At 33.9% G+C, this 24158-nt stretch overlaps 1 protein-coding gene across 2 annotated transcripts; it reads left to right on the forward strand.

Annotated features, from left to right (window-relative positions):
* The first annotated feature begins 360 nt into the window (after window positions 1–360).
* Window positions 361–23154, forward strand: LOC126978474 (chitinase-like protein EN03). 2 transcript variants are annotated; one of them, XM_050827296.1, is made up of 10 exons: window positions 361–540; window positions 8050–8300; window positions 11441–11573; window positions 15962–16132; window positions 17228–17396; window positions 18483–18613; window positions 20048–20173; window positions 20686–20718; window positions 21083–21182; window positions 22877–23154. In XM_050827296.1, the coding sequence occupies exons 1-10, from the start codon at window positions 432–434 to the stop codon at window positions 22986–22988; spliced, it is 1335 nt and encodes a 444-aa protein (XP_050683253.1). In that variant the 5' UTR covers window positions 361–431; the 3' UTR covers window positions 22989–23154. The 2 variants fall into 2 exon arrangements, with proteins under 2 accessions (XP_050683253.1, XP_050683255.1); XM_050827298.1 differs by lacking the exon at window positions 20686–20718 and having other exon boundaries at window positions 362–540.
* Window positions 23155–24158: the final 1004 nt, after the last annotated feature.

Raw genomic sequence — 24158 nt, forward strand, 5'->3', positions numbered from 1 at the left:
AAATCAAACCAGAAGTATCCAAAATATTGATATTAAACACACATATATAGTATGAGATTAGTGGTAAAAAGCGTTTATCTTTCTGACAGTGGTTTAATGAAATGCTTACTGGGGTTTCGGTAATATATAAAAAATATTTTTCTTTAAATAAATATCTGATTAATAATAAATAAAATACGCTTATGATAATATAAATCGTGGCTATACGATCATTTTTTTTTCTTGATTATCTTATCAAAAACCTGTATATTCTCGCACCCGTCTCAATCAGGGTTCCATATCAAGACACAAGACAATTTATTGTCGTTGCTGTGTATCTTTAATCTTTGACCTTCTTATGCAGACGCCATCTTAGCTTGCCGGCCGATATTAATGCTCACTCGCCACACACTCACAGTGGTGACTAGTCGTTCACGGTGCAACCTCTCACCATGCGAAGCCTCATCACTTTCTTCAGCGTACTGGCATTGGCATTTGCCAACCAGCCCAACCCAAGCAAAGTCATCTGTTACTACGACAGCAAGAGTTATGTACGAGAATGTAAGTTTATTTATTATTTTATAGAGCTGAGCGACTTTCTAAAAGGCGAATTAAAATATAGTATGTTTCGTAACAATGGGGGATTCAAATTACATGCAGACTTCATCTCATAAAAGAACTTGCTGATAATTTTATAATCAACGAAAACGTACCCACGGTTGGCTGTATATCTGCTCGCATTATTTCCGCCCCATAAACGACACTGAAATCATATTATTTTAAACAAGCTTCTAAATATCGAAAATGAAATAAGTATTTAAGTTTGTCGTAAACGTGAGTACAGGGTCAAACAACACTCAATACATATATTAACTAGAGTTTATTTTGTCCAGAATAGTTTTAGTTAAAGAGGCAATCACCAACTTATGGTTATGTGTAGGTATAGTTGGTTTGTAGCTTTACTACCAATAATATTATCAATTATTTAATATTTACTTTGACTCTTTACTAGAATAGTGTCACCTGTTGTTATTAACGTGTTTGTTGTAGCTAACATGTTCTTGGTAACGATGTGTAATATAATAAATAATAATGTATTTACTATTGTCAGAGTTTACTGAATTCGGAGATCTGAATGATGAAGAGACTACAAAGAGAACACAGTATTGATTATTAATTAAACTAAAATGAAACAAAAAAAGATCTTGTATTTATCTACGTATGGACTACGTATGACTCATAAAGTAAACTTCTTTGTTCACACATATTATAATTATTTAAGTATTCAAAACGATCGTCAATCAATTCAACATAGCTGGGCTATTGTCAGGTTTTTGTTTAAAAAAATTGAACCAGTTTGTCTAGCGCCTTCGCTAAATATTTTGTGAAGGTTAATTTATACATCGAAACAAACAAGGTGGTCTATCAAGTTTATTACATAATATGGCAAGTGACCACAACCATAGAACACACAACGCACCCATTATGATGGGTGTTCTACCAGTTTCAAGGACTAGCTACCGTCTCTTAGTTCACAGCCAAGCAAGTGGCGGTAGGAGCACCCGCAACAATCGCAGGTTACGTCATGTTTGAGCGTTACTTAAAAAGATAAATAATATAACTTATAAGAATAAAACATCTACAATGGCACTCCTTTGAGTTGGCTTGGTGTCCGTCGGCGACCGCGCACCAATTTAAATGTCAGAGGCCAACGCACCTAATATGTACCTACCCATATACCTTATGTAATATACCTTAGCTAGTCACCATGCCAGTTGAAGAATCAAGAATCTGAGATAGTCTTGCAAGTTGTTTATTTCACTGTTTATTCTATTTGTACACCTGAAGTATATTATTGTTTTCAAAACCAAACATTGTGCTGTTACGGTTTTACGTATGCTATAAAAATACGTAGCATTTATTTTACTTACAACGTTAACAAACACAAAACTCATTACAAAGGATTTATTTTTGTGTTTTATGAATCGCTGCAAAACTTTTTAATTTGCCTATTTATTTAAATATATCCATTATAATGAGCTGATTATAAGCACATAGTTACATCAGGCATTTTATCCATATTTTACTTTGTTTGGCCGATTTAATTACTGAATCAGATTATGTTCACAATACAGTGGAACTTTTTAAACATATAAGTATATTTTTTACTCAGAATTTCCAAACTTCTATTTATTGTTATTAAAATATTATCAGAATATTATAAGCTGGTAGAAATCTCAATGTGACATCACATTATATCATCGATATAAATCTTGTATTTAAATACAAAATACTAATAAAATGCTTTATTATTGTATATGATTATTAGCTTGGCTGAGAAGCCTAGATAGATGTGATATATCATATCTACTTATGTGATGTGAAAAGTGATTCATCATTCTTACAGCACAATAGATTTTAAAGTTTAAACATGTACGTTCTTTGTTGCTTGATATTATGCGGGTATTGTGGAATAATGTAGCCAACTGGATACGCGGCGGTGCTCACTTAGTGCAGCGACCTACCAAATATGGAATATATTTGGTAGTAATATATTCCATATTTGGTAGGATCGCTGCATCTAATAAAGGATTATGTTTATAAATATCATAGTTTCATAAACTCTATGTTATTGTTTGATCCAAGTTTCTTTTCTACTTCTTTAATCCATTTCTATCATAATGGTGGAATCTTCCTTTAGCTGGCCAATTTTTTTGTGTTCCATATATGTATGTTTTCCATATTGGGCTATAGGTCACCTTTTCAACCCAATTGGCGGTGTTGCTTCTCGGCGTTTTCCTCCCAATATTGGTTTAATAGTTTCTAATACAAAAAAATGGTCTCACTATCATACAATTCCTAGGAATCTCGTTTCTGGCTTGGTCTGATCCTTGACTTGAATATTATTAAAGTCATTTATTTTCTTAAAATTTATTCCAGTAGCCGTTTCGGAAACAAATGAAGAAATTCGCAATAAAATTCTCCCAGTATTTTTTAGTTGCGATCTTTCATAAAACAGTATTTTTTAAAGAGAAAAAATTATAATTTTTTTACATTATTAAACTATAAAGTCATCGCCATAAGATCATAATTGCGTAGTAAGGTTAAAAGTAGAGCCGTTTTATAAGTTTTGCATAAGTTTTAAGACTATATGTTTTAAAACTTATGTGAGTATGTACCTATATATTATTATTACATATTTATTATCAAGTGTGATAAAGCTATTGGGTCCGGCTGTGTTGATTGTGTGTACATAAATGTTTCTGACCCGGCGTCCGTGTCGAGACACACAATAAAAGATAAAGAACAAAGTTCTAGAAAAGCCACGTCGCCCATTTGCCTTCGTTGATAAGCGTTACGTCATTTGCTATTTGTTCAAGCATAAGAGTAGATATTTAGTATTTAATGTTAACAACCGACAACCGAAAGAGTATTTCTTGTAAATTATTATCAAATATCGAGACGGCCAAAACAGATAAAGTATGTTTTTTTTTATGAAAAGAAGGGAAAAGACGAGCAGGACATTCAGCTGATGGTAATTGATACGACCTGCCCATTACAATTCAGTGCCGCTCAGGATTCTTGAAAAATGCCAAAACTTCTGAATGGCACTACAACTGCTCTCGTCACCTTGAGACATAAGATGTTAAATCTCATTTGCCCAGTAATTTCACTAGCTACGGCGCCCTTCAGACCTAAACACAGTAATGCTTACACATTACTGCTTCACAGTGATAATAGGCACCGTTGTGGTACCCCTTATCTAGCCGGGATCCTGTGCAAAGCATCCTCCCTCTGGTAAATGGTATGTGTCTCAAACGTCCAACGCAAACTTAACATTCGGTTCGTTGACCTATCTAAATTTATTTATTCCATTCCGGTCACCCTGAAAATTACCTATAGTGGTGTTTTACTCATATATCAACTGAGTCAATATTTGGCCATCCAATACTTAAACTTTGGCCATCGACTCAATGTTTGAAGTAGATTGACAACGATGCGGGCAATGTTCGCATTGGTACAGCAAATTCAAATTGTATTTTGTGATCATTGATTGAATGTTATAATATGTCCAATAGATTGATTTGAACTGTCTGAATAGACTATCAAAAAAATCCAAACCACGAATGGCTCAATCAAAGTTTGAAACCTTTCAACGTTCACCGCATCACCTCACATTTTGAATTGTTTTTAAATGAGAGTAAGGGACGAGACAAGCAGGACGTTTAGTTGATGGTAATTGATACGCCCTACCCATTACAATGCAGTGCTGCTCAGGATTCTTGAAAAACTATGAGCGGCACTAAAATAATTGCGCTCGTCAACTTGAGACATTAGATGTTAAGTCTCATTTATCCAGTAATTTCACTAGCTACGGCGTCCTTTAGACCGAAATGCAGTAATGTTTACACATTACTGCTTCACGGCAGAAATAGGCGCCGTTGTGGTACCCATAATCTAGCCGGCTTCCTGTGCAAAGGCGCCTCCCACTGGTATGCTTATTTGATAGTAGTTTATTAATGTTTTATTAAGATTAAATTAATTTTAAATTAACATTAACTAGCCTGCTACCTGTGCATAGGAGCCTCCCACAGGTAAACAGTCAACTGTCCTTCAAAATGCATGCATTTATTTAAAAACTTAACACATATCTTCAACCATTTATTTTATATTGTTTTATATAACAAGTTATATTTATGTATATATCATTCGAATTCATTTTAAATTTTTTGGTGAGCATCAGTAGTAATTATTCAATCAAAATCGCTCCATGTGGACCCGTTGTTAGAATCTGCCACTAAGACAATCTTAAGGCAAGGCTCATAATGTTACCTACAAGTGAGTATAAAAGTGTATGGGGTAACCCTCACGAGCGCAACCAAGCGCATATCTTGCATAGAAGAAAAATTTGACTTGATTATAATATAAAATATATATGTCAATATATTTAGAAGTGCATCGCTGATAATTATCATTATCTTTAATCTCCCAATTAAAGGGCTTAAGTGGGTATTAACTAGACAATGCATAGTGAAAAGTGTTCATTGTCTAGAAAGCTACAAGGTGGTAAAATGAAGACTGGCGTGACGATTTACTTTTATTGTACTAAATTGAGGAGATTGCAATTTTGCTGATTACGTCACTTGCTCCACTTTATATCATTGTTATATGAATTCTTATTTGCATCATGCACCGTTAATTATTCTAATGTTAAAACAACCGTGTAAAAATTCACTGCGATTCTATGCACTGGCCATTTGAGTTTAATTTGTGATAAAAATTTTACTAGTGTACTAAAATAAATGATATATTAATGAAATAATATTAATAATAGAAGTATTATTTATTTATTTATTAAGTTTATTTACAATCATTTACAATAATGCACACAAATATAAAAGTAGAACTAAAAACTAGGAACTAAATGTAGTGATTACTTACAAATAAACACAGCATGGACAGAAATAATTAATTTTAGGTATTATATAGAATAAGTTACGAACTAAACATTTGATTTAAATTAATAAATGAGTATGCTACATAGTTATACACAGTTACATTAATTTTCCAATTATAACATTATTAAAGATTACCAATGATGCTGCAAATGGTCTTGCGGAGTTTGGCTAAGTAATCAGCAAATATGTCAAATTCAAATTCAAAAACACTTTATTCTTGTAGGTCACGGAAATGACTCTTATGTTTGTAAAAAAAAAAATGTGTTTCTTATTGAATTTACCGCTACTTCGTAAAGGATTGCGCTAATGAGAAGAAGTAGCAAGAAAAGTTTCACATTGCCACTCTTTTAAGTCAAGATTTACATTTTAATTGTTTTACAAATCATTTCAATTTCAATATATGCAAAGTGACGCAACAAAAATACTCAAATGTCAAAAAATGAAAGGCTTACAAACGTAAGAAAAAAAACAATAAAAAAAAAGTAAATTAATACTTATAAACACAAGAGTTATTGAGTATAGTAGATGCATCAATCCACACATACCGTAAATAAATAGAGGCATTATGTGAGCATTTCATAAAATAAAATATATAATAACTTTAAAGGAAATAATAATAATTAAAAATACACCAAGCAGACCTCCCCGTAACAAGATCATCCAGCCATCACAGTCAGTAGTATTATGTAGTAAAATAAAGTTAAAATAATGTATATCAGTAAATAAATTTAACATGACTACATTATATGGGACTAACGTTAATTTATGTTTGCGCTAGTGCTAAAAAAACGAACAAGGGAAGAATCACTTAGCAATCTATACGAGACATCCTTCTATTGCGTCATGCTCTAATGATCTCCGTTGACTCAGACTAATTCACACCCACACCAAACAAGTCAGCTCCATTGTTCTTGTTACAAGCATTATGTATAACATTACTAGCAGACTAACCTCGGATGACACGATTGCAGATAATAATAATAAAACCTAAGCTATTCCTTTATGCTTCTTAGACAATTCAAAAGATTTTAGTAATATTATTAGCAGGTTAAAATCTAGATAATTGGGATGGTTAGTAAGATTAGTTGCTTACGTTTCTACTTTCTTGTGGTACGGATCTCGTTAAGGAAAGGCCTGCAGCTAATATATTTTTTCCATGCACCTTTCTTTGAAATCTGCATTAGGTCATCAATCCACTGTTTTGTCTTTCGCCAAATATGGTGGATCCATATTTGGTATTCCATCTTCTCGGTAATAATCTTCATCAATCATCTGTATAGCATGAAATACGCTCTTCCGATTACCAAATGAGCTAATGGGTTGCATAGTTGATACTTTTGTTTTTTTGTACTATTATTTTAGAAATACAAACATATTTCAAGAGCGACGTCTCAAGTCAATTTCCTAATATGCAAATATTGGGGTTGAGCAGGTTATCAACTGTAAAGTAGATATTGTAGATGAAGCCACAACCTGAGAGTTGAACAAAGCATACTAAGCAAGCAAGATTTTATGACGATGCGTCACTCAAACGGTTAGCTCAGTTGGCAGAGCACTGGCACGGAAAGCCAGAGGACATTGGTTCAAGTCCCGCATGGTCCAAAAATTTTTGTTTTCAAATTTTTTTTGTGTTTTAATCCTAGAAGTGAGCATTATCACTTTAAAAACATAACAAATATTAAGATTTTTTTTTTCTATTTCCTTTTTTCGGTGCTTCTTTGTGTGTCACTTGGATTATTTACTTGTGAATATCAAACTCTACAGACTATGTGATCAATCAATGTGAATTTGTATAGACTTCAGTACTCTGGTCTAATATTGTCACCGTCTTGATAACTGTAAATAAAAGAGACAACTATATACTTTAACATTGGATTACATAATATTCAGACGTAAATATATCTGACTATGAATCGAATATCTTCAATGAGAAAATCTACGGATGTCGAGTTAAGCACAGTTTTCTATTATGGCCCTACTAAATAATCACACCACCAATGATAATGATAAAATACTTATATACACTATACATTTAATGTTAACTACGAGGGTCGGTACTTTTATTAACAATAACCAACATTTTTAAGTCATTATAATAAGTATTAAATACATATTTATTTATACAGAATAGTATAAAAACTAAAATATATTTTTATATGGAGTCCCTTAAGGCAAGTTTCCGAAGATACTGGCAGTATTCCAAAATTAATTAATGAATGAACCAAAATTGTATAAAATTAGTATATTTTAATGGACAGGGAAAGATTCTGAAATTTCCTATAATTCTGTTTAATTTTTTTCCGACACCGTTATGTCTGTTTTCAAGATATTTATATGTCAGTAAATGAAATAAACAACCCATTTAGCCACGAAGTAGTGTTAATATGTCCCCTATTGTTGTTATTGTGTCATATTGTAGTTCAGCGGCGGATCGAAATGCGTTTATTTATTTAGACTTCGTCAACACTAACTAAAGGAACCCCTTTAAATTTAATCCACATGTCTGTCAATACGTCAACCTTGACTTTGAGCTCATCTTTCGGTAGATGATCACCCCAGCCCAGTCCCAAAATATTACATCTTAATAAAGTTGAAGGATGCATTTATCCAGCTCAAGCCCGTATGCTACCCATGGACCTGGATCCAGCACTGTCGTTCTGCACCCACCTGGTGTACGGCTACGCCGGTATTCAGCCCGACACCTTCAAGATGGTCCCCCTCAATGAGAACCTGGACGTAGACAAGACGCACGCCAACTACCGCACCATCACCAACTTCAAGAGCAAGTACCCTGGCCTGAAAGTGCTGCTGTCTATTGGCGGGGATGCAGACGTCGACGAAACCCTGAAGTACAATGTGTTGGTGAGTTGAAACCTTATTACAAAGCAGGTCTATTTAAAAATACTTATCAAAATTAAATACTGCGGATTTTTATACTAATATTTTTACATAGCATTAGCTGGAAGTCATCATGTAATCTTATATGTTTCTTATTACTTACATAGGTATACTAGCTGACTCGGCAAAGATTGTTTTGCCATATAAATTAAGTACCCCGCACCCGCTCACTGTATGAATCCTACTAATATTATAAATGTGAAAGTTTGTATGTCTGGATGCATGTTTGAACTTCTTTAACGCAAAATCCACTGAATAGATTTTGATGAAACTTTACAATAATATAGCTTACACACCAGAATAACAAATAGGCTATAATTTATAAAACTATAGTGTGAATTATACAAAATATAAAAAAAGTGTGATTGCTGCTAATTAATACAACTAGCGCCATCTCTTATCCACTAGCAAGCAAAAGATCAATACAATTTATATGGCAAAACAACGTTTGCCGGGTGAGCTAGTAATTGTCATATTATTATGTGATGAAATGTCATCGACTGAACTATTTATATTGTAAATATATACGAATTTCTAAGTTATATATATTATTTGTTGGTTTCGGATAAGTAATCACCAACATAATTATCATATACTAAAACCCTCTCCCAAACAATATATCTTATAGTATAAGTATTAATCGAATCGGTTTAGTAGATTTGCAGTAAAGGCGAGCAAAAATCCGGCTCTCCATTTATTGATATTGAAATAGTCCACGTAGTTTGGTCGTATTTGAGATAACTTACAAGTGATTCAAGATGAATAAGGGAAACAAATGCTTAATGTAGCCAATAAACAAATCATCATTTTTATTTATATTAGTATCATATTATATTGTCTTCTCACACAGAAGTTATATTTGCATGACTCTCCAGCTTTTGTCACAGTTGAATTGATATTTATGCATGAATCACGTAACGTTCAATTGTACACAATTTATCCAATAAAGAAACGCTCAATGGATTGTTTTTTTTTTAAAACCAATTCATTATAAGACATTTAAAACGAAATGGAATTTTTTTTAAACCATTTAAAACAATAACCACCTCTTTCCATCGCCAAGTAGTATTTAAGAACTAGTTGTGTTTTGGGTTGAAAGGCGATGTGATGTAGCCAAAGAAATTAGTTAAAGATCAATTTTTTTTTAATTTTGTAGTAAACCGTTAAAGATAATACCCAATCACATAAATTATTTATTAAATGAAATGCCTGGTGATTAGAGATTTACAAGAGCGACATCTCAAGTCAATTTCCTAATATGCAAATATTGGGATTGAGCAGGTTATCAACTGTAAAGTAGATCCTGTAGATGAAGCCACAACCTGAGAGTTGAACAAAGAAAAAAAAATTTTGTAACGAGGCGGTACTCGAACGGTTGGATCAGTTGGTTAGAGCACTGGCACAGAACGCCGGAGGTCGTGGGTTCGAGTCCCGCATCGTTCATAAAATTTTGTTTTTCAAATTTTATTTGTGTAAATGCCTGGTGATAAACGATTCATTTTTAGTTTGGTGTTAATTGCTGTAATATCGTTTAAAAATAAATTAATGTTATTAATCATATGATATGGTATACATAGACACACTCTTACACAAATAATTGTGCCCCAAACTAGGCATAGCCTGTACTATGGGTACAAGATAACAATATATTTAATACAATATAATTACTTAAACATTACATAAATACATATAAACATCCATGATTTGGAAACAAACATTCATATTCATCATTTAAATGATTGCACCTATATTTTGCACATTTTCAGTATCCTGTTGTACAAGCATACACTTACCACGTCAAACTTCCTGCTCGTCCCGTAACTGTTAACCTTTAAATCAACCTTTGATAGCAATGTGAGAGTCCTTTAATTGTCTCGTAACTCGAGAATAGCTGCAAGAGAGTTAGGATTCCATTTGATAGTACACTCTCTCCAACTCCTGTGCTCTGTTCCATAAATATAAATATAAATCGCGTGATACTTCAACGTTTTATTCAAATGTGAAGGTTACACTGCACTTGTTATTCTGCTCGTGTGTCCCGTCTCGCAAACATTCTACAAGGAACTTGTTTTATTATATTTATACTAGATACATACAAAGCTTTGGAGGTGACTCGTTGTAAGGACAACCTTCCAACGGTTTGCAGAAGCAACATAAGTCGAAACGTGTTAAGGGTAGTTAATATCAATAATTGTCATAAATGGTTTATTATATAAAAGAAATAAAATAAGAGAAAACGCACATATGTCCAACTAGTTGTTCAGCTTTTTTTTATGGAATCCATTTCCATCGAGCAAACGGACAAACGAGCGTACGGGTCACCTGGTGTTAAGTGATCACCGCCGCCCACATTATTTTGCAACACCAGAGGAATCACAGGAGCGTTGCCGGCCATGAGGAAGGTGTACGTGCTTTTTTTGAAGGTACCCATGTCGTATCGTCCCGGAAACACCGCACAAGGAAGTTCATTCCACAGCTTTGTAGTCAGCTTCATTACAAGAAATGCGATCAGATTAATAATCTGTTTGTTCCTCGGAGATATATAGGTTTCAAAGCCCCAGAAGCCTGTAATTAACTGACACCCTCACTCTTCAAATCGGAACACATCGAACGGTACTGAACTAAACAGATTACACTTTGTGGCAGAAATAAGTATGGCGGTAGTATTGCCTAGAACAGTTGCCTGAACGACACGTAGACTAATTTATTTTATTCGTCTGTAGCAATAAGGTTCCTTAATTGTACATAGATATATAAACTGTTTTGTATAATGTCATGAATATCATGTAGAGATAATATCCTAGAGAAGAATGCGTCTCTTATGAAGGTTAACACTGATTGACATTAGTGCAAATCTATGCACAGACTTGAGTGACTGACTACCTCTCTGAACCATTCTGGGTGTTAAATTATTAAAAAAAAAGCAAATGAGGAGAAAATGTTTCATAATATATGTATTTCACGGGTGAGGTCAAAAACCAATAGGTTAGACTATTTATACGTGATATAATATTTGTATTGTCATAATCATTTAAAATGTACTTTTAACTTTTACGATGTGCTCCCGATATGTCATAGCTCACTAAAATAATATATTTCCACAGTTGGAGTCGCCACAGTCGCGTACAGCGTTTGTCAACTCCGGCGTACTTCTGGCTGAGCAGCACGGGTTCGATGGAATTGACTTGGCGTGGCAGTTTGCTAGAATTAAGCCCAAAAAGATTCGCTCTACGTGGGGTGAGTGGTTCCATCATTTTTCTTCTTTGAATTCCTGCATATTAAAATTTTGTAAAGAACATGCGCAAGAAACCTCAAGAGGAAACCGTATAGGAACTTTTCCTTCCGTCTGTCTGTCTGTCCAGACATTTTATCTCGAGAACGCGCAGAAGTATCGAGTAAGTACGTGTGGAAATTAAAACGATGCAGTCTCTTAAAGCTTTGAAAAAATTAACAAGAAAAACAAGACACTCTGAAGGGATTCAAAATTAAAAGGGTATTTTCCGTTCACCTAGAACTATGTTTGCAGTTAATACTGTCTTATACTACAAGTATAGTCTGAAAACTTTATATTTGTAATTAATTTATAAAATACAGGGTCCTTATGCAAGGAACGTCGGGCCAAATTTACCGTGACATGTGAAGTATCGTATGAAAAGTCTTAATTATTTTTATGATGTTTTCCATTTATGACGAAGAATGAATATAAGTTACCACTTAAATGTTTATTTAATCAAAACAAATCTTATAACTATATTTACAATACTACAACTACATAAAATTAAAACTATCATTACGTGGAAGCGTACCAAGAATACTGGCAGCATTACCCCGTTGGATAGCAAGGCTGATCCGTTGACCGAAATAGCTGCCAGCGCTTGGGTTTCCAGTAGCCTTATTGAGGCGCGAAGATAGTATTTTGAACATTCTCCGCGCCTCTGGGCCCCACGGGCCAAGTGTCTCGACACCAAACGGCACAAAGATGTATGACTCACTGAGACCAACATATTTGCGACGCTTGCTGTCTTCGGCAGTCGAAGCAGCAGCCCCAGCACCAAATGACGTAACATGGACATGAGAAGGAGCCAGAGTGTCGACGCAAGTAGCGTCCCACACCAGCGCCCTTCCCCGTGCCTAAGCCACCAGCGTCATTCCATCAGGACGCTTGCCATCGCGGCGGGTAATACCATTTGGCTCTAAAACAGCTGGTATATTAAGAGCGGCAAATGCCCTGCGGATGACTTCATTAATGCTGGCGTGACGACTGATACGGCCTGCCGATTTTAGGCAGGACAACCCGTGGCGTCCAAGAGCATCTACCTGAACGAATATAATATATTATATAATATATCTACCTAATATATTATATAATATATAAAATAATAATATTGACACACTTTTTACACAAATTATCTTGCCCCAAGTTAAGCATATATAGCCTGTGTTATGGGTTACAATACAATGATATATTTAATACAATATACTTACTTAAACATACATAAATACATTTAAACATCCATGACTCGGAAACAAACATCCATATTCATCATATAAATGCTTGCACCTACCGGGATTCGAACCCGGGACCTCTAGCTTAGTAGGTAGGATCGGTAACCACTCGGCTATACAGGTCGTCGCTATATATCTCGCCAATAGGTACAAGAATAGCTATGAAAGAAGAAACTTTTTACCTTTTTTTATAACTATAGGTAGCTATTATAAAACCTAACATTAAAATTAGATACTTCCTGAAAAAAGAATAGGATTTGGAAAAAAAGAATTGAATGGCTCTAGGTACCCAGATAAACCCGTGAGGTTTTCGTGGTACTTATTTCATAAAAATTTATGTATTTGTACTGTATTGGCCAATAAACTAAAAAAAAACTAGCTGTCAATACCCGCTTCGCTGGGTCATCTTTAATTGTATAGTAAATGTTAATAATCTACCACAACTTACTACACAATTTTTTTCATGTAAAAGACACATTTTCTTTTTTCTCAATAATTTATTGATCTCACTTGTTTTTAAATCAATATCTTACGACTAAGTAGACATTAATATCTTAAATCATCTAACATTAATTTCAGAACAGTGGCATCTATTTTAGAGCTTTCTAAATCGTTCTTGAATATTCTATATCAATGTAAATTTGTATATTTCTAGGTCAATCAAGATTATTTTCGAACATTTTTAAATCAATTGGGGCCTTGGAATACTTATTTTGGAATGTTCTAAATTATTCAAGAAATTTATAGATCATTCTAAAATTTTCTAAAACATTTTTATTTATAGGTTACATTCGAAATCTTTCATAAGAATACGAAAAATCTCTAGATCATCCTAGAATTTTCTAGAACAATCCAAATCATTTAAGATTAATGATAATCACACATTTTTAGAAATCACATGTTTCAACCTCCGTATCTTCTACACCGTTATAGGTATGAACTTGCAACCACCATCTCCCACCAGTACCATAGTACACGATGGGAGCCTTTTACCTACATTGTAACATACAAAAAACTATGCGTCTGCGATGTGCAGTTCTAGCTGCAAAGTGAAATATATGAACACACACATTATATGTACGGAACCTTCGATGGGCGCGTTCGACTCGCACTTATCTGTTTTTTTTTTTTAATTTATATTTTTTCATTACAATTAAATCAATTCAATAAGTAGTCTGGGGATCCATTCCCACAGAGAGTTATCATTTAAAAAGTAATTCATTATTATTATAGTTACCATACAAATACAACGCAACACGCCCGAGACGAGACGAGACTGATTACCAAATCCACTTAACATGATTTGATTACATTAATTTTATTTTTAATCTTATTATTGTTTTATTTTCTTTAGGTTGTTTATTTATTTCATGTATTATTAAATACGGTTAAGACTTAGTATCCCGTAGCACGAAGTAGGAGGTAAAATTTTATATTATTTTATATTGTAGTTGATAGAGCTTTAGTCCACGATTATAATGCTACCACTCTTATTACAAGGTTATGCACCGTTTCAGAAAAAAATCATTATAAACTAACCTCAAATTACTAAATTTTTAAGGGTAGTCAAGGTTAACCCCCCTCCCTCCCTTATTTGTAAATCGGGAGGAGAGAAAGGGAAACGCCTACAATTTGGTTCTGAAAATCGCCGGCCGCTGCCGCGGCACGCTACGCTCGGCTCGTGCGTTGTGGTAACTTTTCTAACATAACCTAACCTACTTTTATAAATTGAAGTTGATAGAGCATTGGGCCACGATTATAGGGCTAATACTCTTATTACAAGATAGGTACAGTATTCAAGAAAATAATGAAACAAAATTCCAACCTCAAACGTAAATAAAAAGAGGCTAAAAGTTCAACACGAAACAGAACACAGGAATATTTATGCAACTACGGTAGAAACAGAATAAACTATATAAGAAATAAAAGAAAAATAATTATTGTTTTTTTTTTAACTGGCTTTACAAGTCCAGGTTCTAGCCTGTTTAGTCTAATAATGATTATTGATGAAGCCGTCTAAAGTCCCAGACTATTTTTCGCCTTTCAGTTTTTTCACACTTGACAGTTTTAAGCCACCCGCCGCCATGCCATCCATGTAGCGTTTTATTTACGTGATTTACCCGTTTTAGGTTAGATATTTTTTTCGTATTTCTTTGAAAATAGTATATTTCCTTCAAAGTCAAAGTCAAAGACAAAGTTTTTATTTGCATAAACATGTTAGATTGATGTTACATAAATATTATAAAGTACACGTTTGCCACATTTATGACGTGCAAATTTTATAAAATACATTTCTACATCATTAGTAAGAATAATATCAATTTAACAAAAGATTATTAGCAGTATTATATAATATATAGTCAAGTTTTTTGTTGAAAATATTCGTCTAATGAATATAAGCAGTTCTTACTAAGGTATATTTTCAATTTAGATGAGAAATTCCTATTTGACGATACCTCTCTTATTATTTTTGTAATGTGATTATAGATTTTTATGCACATACAAAAACAGTTTCTCTGAAATAATGTAGTTATACAGCAACGTACTTGTAGTTTGGGGTCCCTGGATGGGAAAGTGTTTTCCTGTTTACTGAATTCGCTAAATTTTTTTCGAACAAACATACAGCACTCAAATATGTATAATTCAACAATTGTTAATAAGTTATATTTTTTAAATATGGGTCTGCAGCTTTCAAATGGTCCTTTTCCCGCTGCAGCCCTCAAACATTTTTTTTTGCGCTATTAAGACTCTATTTATTACTGTTGAGGTACCCCATATTATGATACCATACCTAATTATAGATTCTACGTAAGCGTGGTAAGCCGTTAAAGCCGCTTTTTCCGATATAGTTTTTTTTATTCTCCTTATTGCAAAAACAAACTTAAAGACGTTTGCATAATGAATCAACGTGAGCTTTCCAATTACAATTTATATGATAAATATGGATGCTTGTTTCCGAGTCATGTGTATTATTATATGTATGTTTAAGTAAGTTTATTGTATTAAATATATCATTGTCTTGTACCAATAGTACAGTCTACGCCTAGTTTGGGAGAAGATAATTTGTGTAAAAGTGTGTCAATTTTATTATATTATTATTTTAATCTAATTGTTTTAAGGATCAATCTGGCATGGCATCAAGAAGACCTTCGGAACCACACCAGTTGATGAGAAAGAAGCGGAGCATCGTGAAGGATTCACAGCTCTAGTCCGCGAGATGAAACAAGCTCTTAGTGTGAAACCTAACATGCAACTATCCATCACAGTACTGCCAAACGTGAACGCATCAAGTAAGTTGATAATATTTTATTTATGATCTTCTCCATCGTTTGTTTGCGATGTTGGTGCTTGAATATTTAACTAATAAAGTCCGTCGCGGCAACGAACCACCATTCACAATTCACATACGATAGATTTCGGAAGGAATGTTTAAGTAATTAATTTTGACGCGGCAACCAAATATAATTTCACAGCAACGTGAAGAAATAAGAATACTCTGGGTATTCAGAAATATAAAGTATAAATAAATAGTTGTCAAAACCGTCATTCCATACCGAAAACTGTTTACGATTTGTTTTTGGGGAGCGCGTGGCAGCTACCACTCACTACATACATATAAAAATATGACGCAGGCACATTGTATGATTTCGCATTTTATATTTGTACTTCAACCCTACAGTTACAATGGTCAATGCCGAAAATATAACAATTGAAATTGTAAACGGACGAGCTTTTAGGTAAAACGTCAAATTATGAAATTTGCCTGCGACATATATATATCATGTAACGGTCCTGAATCTGACGCTCTCGTGTAACGCATAAATCTGATGCTTAGGACGGATTGAGAGCCTGTTCGGCCAGCCATTTTCAATGGTTATGAATAAAGGTGGGTTCCATGCTGCTGTCATTATTGGAGCGCGCTGTTCAATTAATCTTTCGTTGGCAATCTATATCTATATATATATATATATATATATATAAATGAATTGCTGTTCGTTAGTCTCGCTAAAACTCGAGAACGGCTAGACCGATTTGGCTAATTTTAGTATTGAATTATTTGTGGAAGTCCAGAGAAGGTTAAAAAGGTGAACAAATAGGAAAATGCTACTAAGTTAAATAAAAACAACAAATTTGTTTTTACTTTGATGTGTCCATACATAATTTCTATGAGAGAATTTATTGACACACGGTTTGACAGTTCTGCTGTGAAACAATATTTTCATTACGACAGCAGGGTGCATAATATTTTCCGAAGTAATTTTTGATGTTATGATATATTACAATTGACAAATTCATATAAAAACATTATTTTATTTATTATATACAGAACAACGTCTGTCGGGTCAGCTAGTCCTTAATAAAATGTATAATTAATTACTTGTCAGTTTACTACGACGTGCCCGCTATCATCAACCTGGTTGACATCGTGAACCTGCAAGCGTTCGACTACAACACGCCCTACCGTAACCCCAAGGAGGCAGACTACACTGCACCCACGTACAAGCCACAGAACCGCAACGAGCTCCTCAACGTTGACAGCGCTGTGTCCTACTGGTAATACTATTCAAATCAAATCAATTATCGACTTTCAATAGGCTGATCTAGATGCACGACAACATCTTAATTCTATATTCTGTCCAAGAATAATGACTCCGTTATTACAAAAAAGTTAAACATGTTCACTTGTTTTAAGAAAGTTCTATTACAAATCTGTGTCTTTCTGTTGCTTAGCGTACATTAATCTCTAGAGATTGATTATATTTAAACACGAGTCGAAGCTTGTCTAAGGTTTATCTAACTGACAGATTATATTCATATGGAAGGTTTCTTAAAGGTTTCGATTATATGAAGACAAATAGATGACAGCTGTCAAAAATTGCGTTTCATTCCTTTAATGGGTCTCGTGTTCAGATTATGTTGTGTTTAACGACGTTTTAGTTAAACACAAGTTAAGCAATGTTTTGTAGTAGAAAAAGATAAGCTCCATTTTTACGTCGTTATTGTTGGTAACTGATGTTGTTATTGTTTGGTCACTGTTTAACAAAACACGTGTTAAGACATTGCTGCCATGTTTAATATTTTTTTTGTAATAACATCGTTGTGTATTATTTGTTACACAGAATTAGAGAGAAACATCTCTTGACGTTATTTCAAATTTGGTAGAAAGAGTTAAATATTTTGAACTTATTGTAGATAAACTATATGATCATTTTAATCTTAGATTAAGGATTTTTCTCCGCTGCGCTTTTTCTTCTTATTACAGCAACTATTAGACGCATGTGTGCGTGGCATTTTAACACCCTATGGCATTTTTCAAATTTCGTAACATACGCATCGTGTTATTTCCCATTGAAATTAATAAAATACAAAATACTTACTGATGATATATGATCCCAGTCTCTTTCTATTTTCTTGTCGATTTAATTAATAATGTTTTACTACTCAACCCGGCATTTTAGTTTCAATTATTAGCAAAGATTAAGAGGACAGTGCTGTAGCACGTCAACGTCACTACGAGAATAGCTCGAGTTTTCGAATTTCACTTTGCGACTATGCCTGCGGTATCTAGTTTGAGCGCAGCGGAGACCAACCCTTAATCTAAGATATTAGGATTTATATAATCAATTAAACTTGACGCAGGTTAACAGCTGGTGCGCCATCTAACAAGATCGTAGTGGCAATCGCAACATTCGCGCGCACTTGGAAACTGGATTCCGAGAGTGAGATCTCTGGTGTTCCACCTCTACATGCCGACGGACCCGGCGAAGCTGGTAAATTTTTTTTTTTCGTTGTTTCATAAAAGAACTACACGATTAGAAATTGGATGTGGAAAAAAAAGTCTCACATTAGTGTCTGTCTGTTAAGACCCTTTATCTCGGGAACGCGTGGAGGTATCGAGTTGAAATTAAAAAATATACTCAAGTCTACAAGCCTCTTGGAGTTAGACCTCTTCTTGTTAAAAAATGAAACTTCTAAGTTAAGATAAAAATGGTACGGCCTTAGCTACGTATATCTCGATACTCTCAAGGGAATCAAAATTTATAGGGTATTTTCCGTTCAACTATAGCTACGAAATTTGGCAAGTATATCTAACATCTTATACTACAAATATAGGGAGAAGTCTGAAAACTATATCTACATTTGTAATTAAATCATAAAAAAAGCAGGATCTTGACGCAAGGAATGGCGTTCCAAAGTGGGGTATAGTCTGAAAAAGCTTAGTTGGCATAAGCTTAAATAGCTTTTTTTATTATTTTAATTATGTATAGTTTCCGATTGATAACGAATAATAAAAAAAAACCATTTCCCATTTTCATAAGTATAGGGGAGAGCTACTAATATGTACGGTACCTTCGGGTGCATTCTTTTTTTTTTTATGGAATAGGAGTACAAACGAGGGTATGGGTCGCCTATTGTTAAGTGATCACCGCCGCCCACAATCTCTTGCAACACCAGAGGAATCACAGGAGCGTTGCCGGCCTTTAAGGTTTATTTTATTTGTGAGCCGACTGTAATGAAACACGCCCTTTCAAGGTCACTTGCCACAGCTCGATGATACGCAATTGTCTCAAAAAATTATCTATATTATGTTGATTCCTTTAAAATTATTTTTGATACCATTTCTAACACTAGCACCGCATTGGAAACAAATGGCGCTCTGAGAGAGAAGAAGCGGCGCAAGAAACTCTCTCAGCATTCTCTTTTATGCCCTTTTTTTTAAATAAAATATACAATATTATTGTACTGTCATTGTTACTGCTATAAAATAATTATAATCTAGTCCCAGGCTTTACACTTACCATTTAGATGTTCAGCTGTGGAGTAGTAGGATTTACGACAACCATTTTTTTTATAAAACATTCAAATTTATTTAAAGAAAATGCCTGAATAGTGGCTTGTTGGACTTTATTATAAAAGTATATACATTTATCCTTAAAGCTATTATGTATCATATGAAGCCTACTAGAATAAGTTACAAGCAATCCCTTATTTCTAGTGTTATAATAATGAAAATCACTATTTATATCACAAAGATGACGATTTTTGTGAATATTTACACTGATATAAACCAACTTACAACGTGTATTATTTACTATCATTTCTTAATTTTTTTTAATTAGTTTAGTATATCTATCACTTTGGCAAGCTTTTGATTTATAATACAAATAGATTAAGTTCGTTAATATTAAGCTTTTATCCTGCAGGTCCATACACAAAGACGGAGGGTCTCTTAAGCTACCCTGAAGTGTGCGCTAAGCTTATCAACCCCAACCACCAAAAGGGCATGCGGCCTCATTTAAGGAAGGTCACTGACCCAAGCAAACGTTTTGGTAAGGCTGCCCAATTAGGATAGTTTACTAATCCAATGATATTACTCTATAGCTTTATGCTCTTTATGCTACTAATACCAATCATTTTCTAGTAGTCAAAGAGAATGTAAGTACTACGCAATAAGAGGCGGGAATGCCTAAGTAAAAATTAAAATTTAGTTTAGTATGAAACGTACAGTGAGATTTGACATTAGTTTGAAATAGTAATAGCAATAAAGGCGACAAAGTATAATCCGGCTAAGTTTGAAAGCGAACAGTTGCTTAAAACGTAGTTTATTTCGGATATCTCCGTTTTTTACTAAGATAAGATGCCGTCATAATTCAATCTATTAACTGCACGTTTCATACAATCGCTTTTTTTTTAGAGAGTTTCGCTAGGCTGCTAGTAATTAACAATTAAGTTTGCCTGTTTCACTTGCTGTGTCAATTTTTTGTGACGATGTACGCGCTCAACTTGAATATGTCTCTATTAAATATATACATGGATGTTAGCAGCTGGTTTACGTTTTCAGACGTGGGCTTAACTAAGGATGGAGACTTCTTTGGTTGGTACCTAATGCTACTTTAGCTTTTTGTTCTGTGTGGTGAAGGAATTTTGTAATAATTATGTCTGTTTAATATAAGTATTAGCTTTTAAATGTGTAGTTGGCTCTCGAGTTATTGTGTTTAAATATAGCTTGAAATTCTTCATTATTATTTAGTCTGGCGTAGTTACAAAATCTTAATAAGTCTCACTGATGTTAGTTAAACCGATTACGTGTATGTATGATGATTGATATCTGCTGTAGGTATTTTAACCGCACTATCACTTGATTATCTTTATTCAGCCTGCGTTTTATTGCACATATAACTAATTTAATTTCTAATAACTGATTTAGTTCTATATTTTGAAATAATTTTCATTTCCAGGCACTTACGCTTTCCGTCTGCCCGACGACAATGGGGAAGCCGGTCTCTGGGTGAGCTACGAAGACCCTGACACAGCCGGTCAAAAGGCAAGCTATGTGAAGTAAGTTAGATTGATATTGACTTGAATAGGTACAGTGCCATAGAATATGTAATAGTACAAGTACAGAAGTCCCACTACTCAAAATCTATCAAAGAAATAAGGACTCTTGCGTCCATACAGTAAGGTGTAATTCAGATCGCACAACGCTATTAACCTACATTTTTATTCACCTATACGTTGCCTCTCTTTCTATCGCGTGACTCTTACCTCTTCTGAAGACATTAGGGTTATCTTATTTACATATAACTGTACCTACCTAGAATAAGGGCAACTTAGAAAAACAGCTCAATTTTTTCTTTAGAATGAATATGTATATAATGGTAATCTTAAATCAATATTCTTTCGTTGTCAAACCTACATCAGTTACAGATATTAATGTATGCGTTGGAAGAACGTGACATAGTCAAACCTATACTTAATATTGGAAATAAATAGGTAGCTATCATGCTAATCTAACATATAAAATTCTCATGTCGCGGTGTTTGTAGTTAAACTCCTTCGAAACGGCTTGACCGATTCTTATTAAATTTTGAGTGCATATTGGGTAGGTCTGAGAATCGGACAACATCTATTTTTCATCCCCCTAAATGTTAAGGGTGGTCCACACCAAATTTATTTTTTTTAATTTTTTTACATTTTTTTTATTTGTTTGATTATGAGTCAGCATTAAAAAATACACACGATTTCAAATTTTCACCCATCTACGTCCAACAGCTACATTTGTATCGCGATTTTAATATCGGCAATACAACGTTTGCTGGGTCAGCTAGTTTCATTATAATAATAATCACTTTAAATTCGATTGTTTCAGCATCTTTAGGAAGCTTAATTTTTTTTATTAGGATCGCACTGACCCTAAATATGCTTTGATTTTTTTTTGTTTCTCCATTTTTACATGATCGGCCGGACCGGTTAAGTAGGTATCGAATAAAGCTCGCGCGACAGTTACTGCTCGCTCGTGAGTCCTTGCTGAATAGCCTCTCTGTAGAGGCCGGACAGTGCTACTTACAAAGATTCTGTTAAGTTTAAGTAATGTCCCTCATTTTGACGATGCGGGATTTTTGATATTAAAGTTATGAATATCACAAAAGTTGAAGATCGTTACGTGAACGATTTAACTATCTATATAATTAAGGATAGCTGCTGAATTTTGAAATAATGGTTAATGATTTAAAAATCTAAATAATCATTTGTATCTAAATTCTAGCTGACCCAGCAAACGTTGTATTGCCATATAACATATTAAAAAAAAATTATTAAAATTTTGATACAACCGATTCTTAGACCTACCAAATATATCGTACTACAATTATTTTATTCGATTGCCATCTTGCAACCCAGAACAGAATAATATAAAAATCGTGATACAAAAATAGTTGTAGATCGTAGAAGGACGAAAATTTAAATTTGTATGTATTTTTCAATGTTGAATCATAATAAAATAAAAATTAAAAAATTAAAAAAAAATTTGGACTTCCCTTTACATTAAGGGGAATGAAAAATAGATAGTAGCCGATTCTCAGACCTACTGAATATGCATATAAAATTTGGTTAAAATCAGTAAAGCCGTTTCGGAGGATTGTGACACGAGAATTTTATACATAAGATTAATAGCTTCCTTCGGCTTAAAAATAATATAGTCCCTAAAGTAAAGTGAGAATGTTATCTTTATTAAATAATTAATTACCTTTCAGGTCAAAGAATCTTGGCGGTATCTCCATCGTGGATCTGTCCCTGGATGACTTCCGAGGTCTATGCACTGGTGACAAGTATCCTATCCTGAGAGCAGCAAAGTACCGCTCCTAGAACGTCCTGTATTTATTTTATAGCATAAGTGCTTCTTATCCCAATTACCGCGATAATTATTGATGTCATTTCTTATAATTTGAGCTATTTAATGGATTTGCAAATGTGTATAGTAGTTAATGTTGTAACTGCTTTATAAAATAAAATAAATATCAATTTTACTATATCGCCAGTCGTATTTTATTGTCACCGAGTGTCCTGTTCACACACACTGTCACAGTATTAAAGCACAAAGCCTCCGCCAGTCTGTCCGTCTGTTCGTGATAAAGTCAAACCTACTAAAGTGATTTTAATTTTACATTTTCAATAATCACTTATTGATTCATATACAGAATCATTTAAGAGGAAGCTTTAGGTTTGTATTTGGTTTTATGTATATTGGTTGAAATAGTACTAATTGAGAATAATTAAACCTTATCAAAGTAAGTTACATATGTAAGCACGTACGTTAGGCGATGCAACTTCTGATTAATTCCTATTCAAATAAATGAAATAGGATATATCGCAAAAAAATTTATATAAATATAAAAGGCAAAAAATCTTTGAAAAGATAGCATTTGGATGCTGGCTAGATTATGGGTAGCACAAAGGCGCCTTTTTCTGCCGTGAAGCAGTAATGTGTAGGCATTATTGTGTTTCGGTCCGAAGGGCGCCGTATCTAGTAAAATTAATGAGCAATTGAGACTTGACATCTTATGCCTCAAGGTGACGAGTGCAGCTGTTGTAGTGTCGCTCACTCGAATTTTAGGTTTTTCAAGAATCCTGAACGGCTCTGCATTGTAATGGGCAGGGCGTATCAATTGCCATCAGCTGAACGTCCTGCCCGTCTTGACTCTTATTTTCATTTAAAAAAATCGTTGGTTAAATATTGTTCCACTTATTCTCTTGCAACGCGAGACTGTTAGACTTGTCAGACTGGGAAATTGTTACGATTTTCACGACGGTTATATGCATAAGGACTTTGTCTCAAAACAAGGAAAATACCAACTCCAACAGGACTTAACTTAAGGCACATGAATCATACGACTGCAATACTATATATTTTTTTATTAATTTTTTTGACACACTTTCACACAAATTATCTCGCCCCAAAATAGGCACAGCCTGTACTATGGGTACAAGACAACGATATATTTAATACGATATACTTACTTATACATACATAAATAC

Source organism: Leptidea sinapis, chromosome Z (genome assembly GCF_905404315.1).
Source record: "Leptidea sinapis chromosome Z, ilLepSina1.1, whole genome shotgun sequence".
Classification (NCBI taxonomy): domain Eukaryota; kingdom Metazoa; phylum Arthropoda; class Insecta; order Lepidoptera; family Pieridae; genus Leptidea; species Leptidea sinapis.